This window comes from Panulirus ornatus, chromosome 32, assembly GCF_036320965.1.
Source record: "Panulirus ornatus isolate Po-2019 chromosome 32, ASM3632096v1, whole genome shotgun sequence".
Lineage (NCBI taxonomy): Eukaryota > Metazoa > Arthropoda > Malacostraca > Decapoda > Palinuridae > Panulirus > Panulirus ornatus.
The window spans coordinates 19,050,293-19,060,170 of record NC_092255.1 but is presented as its reverse complement, the minus strand read 5'-3'; the positions used below and the strand labels follow the sequence as shown (position 1 = coordinate 19,060,170).

Below are 9,878 nucleotides of genomic sequence, written 5' to 3'. Positions count from 1 at the left end.
AGCAGAGTTCTATAAATCTAAGCTATTGGTGGTTCAGGCTTTCTTAATTTAGACAATACTTTCCTATATCACAGTATGAAATCTCTTCAACCACCTATAAACTATCAAGTGATTACGGAACACATATGTAAAAATGATGCATTAAAACTTAAAATCAATTACATCTGCTCGTGCAAAATGTTTTAACAGTCGATAGAACCCATAAAATACCAAGTGATTATGGAACACATGCAAAAATGATGCATTAAAACTTAAAATCAATTACATCTGCTCATGTAAAATGTTTTACTCGTCAATAGAAAGAACAACAGATAATGTAAATATGATCAACTGCACTAAAATATTTTTATAGATTTCTACTTGAAATACAATAATCTACACTTTTTCAGTACTGATAATCAATTTGCTAGTAAAAGAGAATTTGGCAGAAAGCTTTAGAGTATGAAATACATACAGAAGACACTCATTTAACCATTCTTATGAAAAAGCCCACAAACTTGAAAACAAATCAGCAATTAGATAATGGGGTACCTCTCCATCCTAGTTAATAAGTCAATATCCTTGTCTGGCTACCTGTTTTATTGCTCCCCTTTCTACCCCCATAACAACGCAGTTTACAGTACAGTACAATTATCTTACTGCAGTATTTACATTACTGTGCTGTGTGCAATATCATATCAGTATATAATATTGCTGCAATACTGTACTAGTAATAGATAGTTGTGGGTGCAGTAACTATGCCTGTATGTTGTACTGTACTTCATATTCTGTACTTGCCTAAAAATAAATTCCCGATGTAGCCTTCTCATGCTACATGTGTAACAGGTAAACATCTTTAAAATGTTTTCTCTTACTATATTTTTGACAGATAAATGTACAATGTAACAACTGACAACAGGCTAAACAATTCAAAACAAACTAGAGGCACACATGCCACAGCTTCATTATGCTGCAGTACTATCATTGTCATAGAACCCTAAGGATCCCTTCTCTAAAGGATCCTGCAGATCCTGCTGATACACCTTCACTGAAGGTGAATTTTCACTAATGGCAATTCCTGCTACATTACTTACACTGCATACTAAAAATATTAAAGGTTTGATGAAATGATTTTTTCTCAAAACTGATTGCCTTTTCCTGCATTAGTGAGGTAGCACCAGGATCAGACCAAGAAAGGTAATCCATTCTCTAGCAGTCATGTGTAATGCATCTAACTAATAAAACAACAGTCATACAGGAACCAAAGCATAGTGTTCATGAATAGCCAGTAAATGTACCTCAACTGCTCCCCTCTCAATGTCTCTGATTTATAAAAAGAAATTTGCTTGTGGGGAACATATTTGGTGGATGTTTATTACTGTATTTATCTTTGAAATGAAAAGATGTTACCAATAGAATACAACACATTTAAGTGTTTAGCAAGTATCTCGGTTTTCAGAGGCACTTGGCAGAACTCCGAAGCAGAGCTCAGAAGCAATCTGTACAGCAGCTGGGTGAAAATCCTGCCTGCTGTTATCATCCCAGCCTTACCCTCATGCCATTAGCTGTTGACATGTAACAAGCTGCCTGACTCCTGTCAACACAGCTGCAAAACACCACTACCAGACTTTTACTTTATGCAGCAGCAGTTAAATCCTGCATAACTGAATACAGTAGTACTTTGATATTCATGTACAAATTATATCAAATTATGATTATCCAAAACAACAAGAATATTATTGTAAAATGTTTAACTTGTACTGTACTCATTACACAACAATAAAATTTACAGTGAGTCTTCTTCAGAACTTGTGGGTGGTAGGATCTTTCAAAATGCAGCAAGATGGGAAGGCAAGGTTGGAAAATGAATTTACAAAATCACAGTTAGTAATAGCGACATAAACAGTTGGGAGATTAACTGAATGTCATTTAAGTAAGTGTCTGCTGTATATGTATGCAGTAAAATTAAATATGAATAAACTAGTTGTAGTAAATTTTCAAAGAGTATGCTTATTAGTACATAACTGAAACTTGGAAGTATTTTCTCCATGGCAGCTATATACTATAGCCTAAATAACAAAAGACAACTCAGCATGATATCCTGGATCATTCTAAACTAGAGAATACTATGGGTAATTTATAATGCTAAAATTTATAAAATTTTGTGAGTATATCTTGAAAACACTATACTACATTTCCTTAAAATTCTGACACTAGTTCAATTTACCATGCAAATGTACAGTTACAAAATACAACACCTAATATCAGAGGATTACTTAAGTCCTTGCTGGCTAGTCACCAAAGATGAGCAATTTGTTTCATTTATTTGTCAATTTCACTCACTTTTTTACTATAATCAATATGGATGAGTAAATGAAAATAAAATGATTCAAACACAAGATATGAATTTCTTATCATTAACACTTTCCATTTCTCATGTATGGAGATATGGAACACAGAAGCAGGCAAAGGGAAGAAAGGCTCAAATTCCCCAAAGTAGAATTGTTACCTTAGAATTTTGAAGTGATATCTATAAACCCTTAATTCTCTAAAAAAATATATTAAAAATTCTATAAAATAAGACATCCCTGAAACCATTTAAGCCAAACTGATGGAACTTCTGCTTTCAAATGAACAAGATACTGTTCCATTTTGAAAACATTATTTCTCATACCAAATTCCTCCATCCTAGATAAGGAAGACAGGTTACCTCCTCCTTTATGACTAAACTTTTAACACCATGATGGCTCTGTAAATATCTTCTAATACTAGTGACTGCCCTAATATAGGACTTAATATTCACATTTATTACTCATGAGAATAACTTCACCTTTATACAATCATAGAATGAATTAATGCACCATTAATCATTTCATCTTAAAGTCAGGAGAAAGAACTTCTTGACAAGAACTGTAGATGTGTTGCAGGCAGGCTAATCGTGGCCAAGTGTTCTGCAAAAGTAATGGTATTTGAGACTAGCAATATAAACAACTCATATTTGCACATACCCTCTTTGTGTATACCTCTTTATGTTGTCTCCAGCAAAGAGTCCACTTCATTAGCTGTTCCTCACATTTTCTCATTAACTCTACATATTTCCATTTTAATGTTAATTACAGTAAAATCCAGAGTAAACTACAATGCAAAACTGAAATCAACATCTCAGAGGGAAAATTAAGAACAACAGTGAGAAGTTCTGCACACAAGATGAGCAACATGCTAAAGTCTTATGTTCAAAATTCAACCAAGATTTAACTACATTATAGGTCAATCTACCTATCTATATCTCTGATGCCTGTTCCATTCTGGAACTCCCTCAAGAGGGTGGCCACTGCAATAGAGTCTCCATAGCTAGTGAACTCTAGTGTTGCTTCTTAGCCTTTAGTGCCTCACCTTTTAACAGGCCACTTGCAGAGGGCAAGTATAGTGTAGTGTTTGCTGAGGCTCCTACTTAATGTTCCTGGAGACTAATTCTACCTAATGCTCCTACCTACTACCTCTATCTACTGCTCCCACCATATTGCCAAAATGCAGTGCTTGCACACCCCTTATGCTCAGGACCCTTAAACATGGGCCATTCAGTGATGTGTCTAGCTAGCCCAATCAGTCATATCTGAGGGCTGACACTGAAACAATAATTGGTTCATCCAACCTGGGAAATCTTGTTTATACTGTTCTTACAATAACCATGGCAGTTTACCCTAAGACATGTGACTTGTAAGATCAATCAGTAGCAACTAGAATAGCTTCAAGCATCTGGTTTCTTACCATTGCAAAAATCTGAGAAATGTTGCATCCCAGCACCACTGAAAGCATGTTATCCTTGTCAACAGAAATGCTAGATTTCTGAGATGTGTTGATGATGATTATGATCTATTCATCACTGTGTCCACTAAAAATGAAGATACCATAAAATCCACCAGAAAAGGAAAATCATGTGTGAATCTCGTCAGGATATCAAGTTCATCATGAATGAACTGATTCTGCCTTTCTGATTTCTCTATGGCACATTCCATCATCCCCACCCAGAGGAACAAACTGTCAAATGACAGCAGTGTTTGGGGAAGAATACTGACCTAAATTTATCCCAGCTATGTAGGATTTTTATTCCTTTACATCTAGAATTATTGAAAGCTGTGGCATAAGTGATGAACCATAAGAAACCGTCCTTTACTTGCTATTCAATGACAACATAAATTATCATGCCATTTCCCTGAATCCACTCTGTCTCTCACTTTTGTAGTCTCTCCTTTGGAAGTAGTTACAGCAACTAGTTACCTTAAGATGATCTTTTCCAGTACCTTCAGAAGGCATTAGTTTCTCTAGGATGATGTCTTACCAAAGAATCTAGGAGTGTGTTACAGAAAATAGTTGAAAGGATATGTAAACAAGAGGAATTACAGTGCAACAACATTAGAGAGAGTAAATTTTCAATGTGATGTACAAATACTAAGCATCTACACTTAGCTTACCAAAATTCTACATATTTTTCTAATCAAAGCAACCCCGTATAAAAATTGAATCAAAAATAATCTTTTCTGCTGTTTATGAGTAAAAAATCAATAACTTACCAAGAAAAGAGGAATTAGCTTTGGGTCTTGTATTGCATTTTCTGCTCTCACAAGCAGTGCCATGTAAAACAGAACTCGTTGCTGTTGGAAGAAGCATTATGTTACCTTATCACATGCAATTACTGTTACTCATTTCATTAATATTGGCATTTCTACAAATAAAACATAGTGCAACATGTAGATACATACTTCTTTCACAATTCAACTTCATGTTATCCAATATCTTCAAGATTCAAGACCTACAGCAACATTCAAAATATGTGTAAGTAAATAATGCATGCTGGTTCAACTTTTATATAATTAAACGGCTGTTAAATGAATGTACTACCTAGAATGTGTATGGAAAAAAGGAAAAACAGATACAGAAAACTAAAAAATGCAGAGGAAACAAAGTAGAAAGTAGCAAACTTATTTGGACAGAGAAGAATTTCAAAACATTTCGTGAGTCATTTACTCTCAAATTTCTGTTATCACACACCATGAACTGAAATCACTTGGGATGAAGCAATTCATCACATGTAACACAACACACAATTCCACTGATGTGCTTGGTACACTTCAGTTATACATGGACTGCTCTGTATTATTAATGGCACACCAGAGAACAGACTATCATTGACAAGAGCTGATGCCAAGCTTAGTCTTGGCGAATCTTTAAACACACACACACACACACTACTATTACATGCTCTCCCAAACCCAGACAACAATATCTGCAGCTTCTCACCTGAGTCTAACACCAGAGATGTGTCATCAGCAAACAGCAAATGACAACTCCTAGATGCTTCCACCCCTCTTTGCAAGAGCCTCACATTTACCCTCCTCATAACTTCATCCATAAACAGATAAAATAGTCACAGAGACATCACACACCCTTCCCAAAGACCTACCTTCATCTGGAACCTCTCACCCTCCTCTCTTTTTACTTGCACACACACCTCACTCTCTTGATGGACACTTCTCGCTGCTTCTAGAAGCTTTCCTGCTAAAAATCTTATTCATAACTTCCACAAAACATCTCTATCATTCCTATCACATACAAATCTTTTGTTTTGCAAAGTATTTCTCACACATTCTTCAAAGCAAACATTTGATCCACACATCCTCAACTGCTCCTGATGCCTCACTGTTCTTTATCAGTCAGTTGCTCTGTGCATGCTACCACCCTCCCATATAACTCACTGGGTACATCAATAAATCATATATCTCTGTAATTTGACCAAAGCATTCACTTTTGCCCTTCTTGCTTTTATTCAGTGGCACTATACAGGTATTCCATTGAGCATTTCATCTTGAGACATACAATGAAAATACTAACCAACTGATGACACAGTTCTTGAGGAATTCAGCTGCATTCCTTCCACTTTGTCTCACTTCATCTTATACAAGGCTTTCATCATCTATTCTCTTTTCACCAAATCACAGACCATGACTCTCTCATTTTGCATAACTCGCCCAACCCAAACACCCTATATCTGTGACTCTATCATCCAACAGCCTTTTAACACACTCAAATATATATCTTTGTGTGTTACTGGACTCCTCCTGCATGAGGTTAATCCATGAGTGAAAAATTCCTTTGTAGGAGCTGTATCATTAGGATTACAGTCTTGTCAAAAAAACTTCTCACTCTGGAGGAGTCCACATTTCCCTGCTACTGGAAAGTAGTGCAATCTTAGGATGCAGGAACCTCTGGAAATTTAATCCTTATGCCTTTACACTTGAATTCCAAAAATAAAACAATATTTGTACAACTTACCATGGATATAGTTTCAGCAATGATTATATCAATTATATTACCCCAAGGTATGAAACGAGTGTACTGTCTGCCTGAATAAAAAGTTGCAGTCATCTGCACACCAAGACCTGCGACGACCAGTAACGTCTCTGTAAGAATAAGGGTTAATTTCAAACCATCAATAAATTTTTCAAAGAATTTGTCTATCTATCATATACTGCAAACACTTATTCCTATTTGGTTGTTATTTGAATGATGGAGTAAAGCAATCCCCTTTCAAGCAAGCAACCAAAACATATTTGCAAAATAATGAGAATGCACCTGACATGAGTTTTCATGGTGTGGATACAAAGTTATAAAAGCAAAGACATATGAAGATCCTAGAAAGAGATACAGTTTTGTGAAGGGAAAGGTCAAGAAAGTATGGGATGACAAAGAAAATAAGAGGAGGAACACTGAGATGTGAAGATGAATATGTGAAGAAGTAGGTTAATGAAAGAATAAATGAAAACTATACAGTATCTAAATGTTTCTGAATATGCCAATAAACAGGAATCTGAAGCAAAAGACTGACAGCGCATTTGTAAAGGAATACCCTAATCCTGGAACAAAGGAGGTACTGTAAATATGTTTGTAATCTTCAGTCCTTAGAAACTGTCTTGTTATAATGTAATATTAATTGTACTTGCTTAACTTTTTCACATCCATTAATACTAACCTGAGACAATTTTTCCACGAACTCTGTATATAAGGGTTGCAAGTTGCATAAGGACAGCTGTGAAGAGCCATCCTAGGTGTAGCGTATGAAGCTGCGTGATAAAGGCAATCACTGCCAAGATACTTGTATATCCCAACCATGGCAAGAGTTGAATGCGTCCACCACTCACGCACACCTACATATTTGCAAATAAGATCTCTAGCTGCACTAAATAGGTGAAAGACAATAAATGCATAAAATCTAGCAATGATTTTAATTAAAATATTGTTACTATCCCAGATATAATTGTAAAAAAATATACACAAAAATGATTACATTTAAATAAGTCAAAATAGTTAACAACTTGCAGACATGAACACTTCTTTTCATTTGTTCATATGATCACCATTACATCTATTAATTCATGAATTAATCACTGCATTTGGGTCCAAGACAGAAATAATATGAGTTAGGCAAATCTTTGTTATCCTGATTCATATCTGAAAAAAAATTTTCTTTTGAATATCACAAAAGTTTGATATAATAATAACTGAATTAAAAATTCTTTAATGTCCTTTTACTGATCTTAAATCTATCACACTTTAAGTTTACTGACAGTCAAATATCAGTTTCACCCAAGTCATTGAACAATATCCAGAAATTCATACTCTTAATACATCTTTCTCCTCTACCAAGATTGTCAGTGATAATCGTCTTTGCCAGGTACAGAGCAGAGGAATAGAGGCATTATAACCTCTCTATCCCTAAGACATTTCTTCCTTTAATGCATGGGTCATACACTCCTATCCTGAAGTCATCTGGGATAAGAACCCAACAGAATGAACTTGGAAAAACTATCCTTCCTCCAACTTAAATTCAGATTTCATCAATGCAAATAACTAAGGGAAATGTGAGAACCTCTCTTATATTTCTGGTCTTTACCCGAAAGTTTCTCTAACAATTTTTGTCTTACTATCTTTTCTTTGCTTTCTCATTCTGATGAAACTATAGCTACTTCTCCTAATAAAAGAGCAATCCTGAAACAGAGGCATGTAACTTAAAGCATATAATTACATCTAGATAAGTTACTAAGTAAACGTAAATCCATAAGAGTTAAGGGGTTAAATGAGAGTACTATACGGGTGATGTATACTGTTAAGCTTAGACAAATGCATACTGTAAATATCATCTAAAAATTTTTTATTAAGTCCTTGTATGGTAGTTCTGATAATAATCCTTATCTTAATTATTTTGCCTTAGTGCTCTAACCAGATCGGCAACATAACATTATATAAAAGTAAGTAACACACTTATATCATATAAAAAAACCTTCCAAAACAAAATAAGAGTAGCAACATACCAACATCACATCCATCTATTACTATGAAAGCGCTGTCATCCATTTATTTACATTAAAACATTACATCACTGAAGCATTTTCATGAGCATGTCTGGTATATTTTAGATAGATCATAAAAATTTATGATAAAAAAAAGTTACGATAAATTCTAACCACTATAGAGGTTAGGTGAGGTTTTCATAAACTGCTGTTTCACAATTGTATTACTTAAAGACCTCGTATTTTAACTACATGTACAACCATTATCATCGTTTGATTAATATAATGTACTGCAGATGTCTCTGTACTCCCAACAAACTCCATGAGCCACCTGAGAGATAAGCAGCCATGTCCCAGGGCCAATTCTGATGCGGGCTAAACTGATGAACCATCAGTTAAACCTACTCACCTGCCATAAGTAAGTTGGGGAGAGTAAATAATGAACTAATTTTCATCACGACATGATACTGTGTCACCCAAATAAGTTGGGGAGAGTAAATAATGAACTAATTTTCATCACGACATGATACTGTGTCACCCAAATGACACTGCCGACGTAAACTGCTAAATCATACACTGGTCTTGAGCACACCTCGTCAACAGTTTACCCAGGTCGTCACAAAATAATTAGTCAAGTCACTCCTAAGAAAAAATTAAAGAGTTTTTTTTTAGACTCATATAATACTGACCTCAACTGCTCTTCTGTTACACGAAGATGGCTCCAGTCGTAGATCCACGTAAATAAGCTCCCCCTGAACGTTTCTATAGGCCTTCACATTCCCACTTAACTGACTGGACATGTCAGTCAATCCGGTCATTTAAAATGCTACTCTTCTTATCATTTTAGGCACCACTTGGGCTTTGTTTATACCCTGGTCAGGTCTGGGGTGTGGGGGTGGATGGGGTGGTCTGAGCCATGGGTGGAATCTCATCAGAAATCCTGATTCGGATTCGTCTCATGATTCAGTATTCTGATTTCCCATTAAGTTAAATGAATCTAATTTCCTTATAAATAAAACGAAATGCATAATAACGTTATGGGTAGGATTCAGCAGCTGAGTTATTCAAAGTGAAATTAGGTGGAAAGCTAAACCAAGAGATGACAACGGAACTTATTTATTTTTTTCTCGGCCATAAACCCGAATCGGATTCGTGTGTTCCAGCGAACCTTACGACACAGACGGATAGAATGACCTTGTTTTAGCCCAATTCTTCCTCAAATTCTCTCAAGTTATGCATATAGAGGTACCATACAACACATACATTTCCTTTACAATTTGTACATCAAAATTATCACAAATATAAATTGTCAGAATAGTATTTGTTGATAAGAGAGTACACACTTTGCCGCCGCTGGCTGCTTCGTGACCTAATTAAATTTTCCAAGTAATCACATTTTAATTGATACATTTCCTTGGCTTGTATTGCACACACGCCGTTTTTTTTTTTTATCATCACTCTAAACAACAATATTTTCTCCATGTTGTTCACCAAACACAATACTCCAGTAATTTCACAATTTTCCTAAAAAAAAATCTATTTTTTTCTGGTGGT

The 9,878-nt window shown here is 35.3% G+C and overlaps 1 protein-coding gene across 1 annotated transcript; it reads right to left on the bottom strand.

Annotated features, from left to right (window-relative positions):
- Positions 1-257: 257 nt before the first annotated feature.
- LOC139759113 (uncharacterized) lies at positions 258-9,242 on the bottom strand. The gene is made up of 5 exons (XM_071681075.1): positions 9,014-9,242; positions 7,007-7,181; positions 6,310-6,437; positions 4,551-4,631; positions 258-2,930 (listed from the first exon to the last, which is right to left on the bottom strand). The coding sequence occupies exons 1-5, from the start codon at positions 9,140-9,142 to the stop codon at positions 2,847-2,849; spliced, it is 597 nt and encodes a 198-aa protein (XP_071537176.1). The 5' UTR covers positions 9,143-9,242; the 3' UTR covers positions 258-2,846.
- Between the last annotated feature and the right edge of the window lie 636 nt (positions 9,243-9,878).

Coding starts and splice junctions, on each gene's coding strand:
- LOC139759113 (XM_071681075.1), bottom strand. CDS start 9,142: ATGACCGGATTGACTGACATGTCCAGTCAGTTAAGTGGGAATGTGAAG. Junction 7,182..9,013: donor GTAACAGAAGAGCAGTTGAG/GTCAGTATTATA, acceptor GCAAATATGTAG/GTGTGCGTGAGTGGTGGACG. Junction 2,931..4,550: donor AGCTAATTCCTCTTTTCTTG/GTAAGTTATTGA, acceptor TTACTTTTGCAG/AACACTTGGCCACGATTAGC.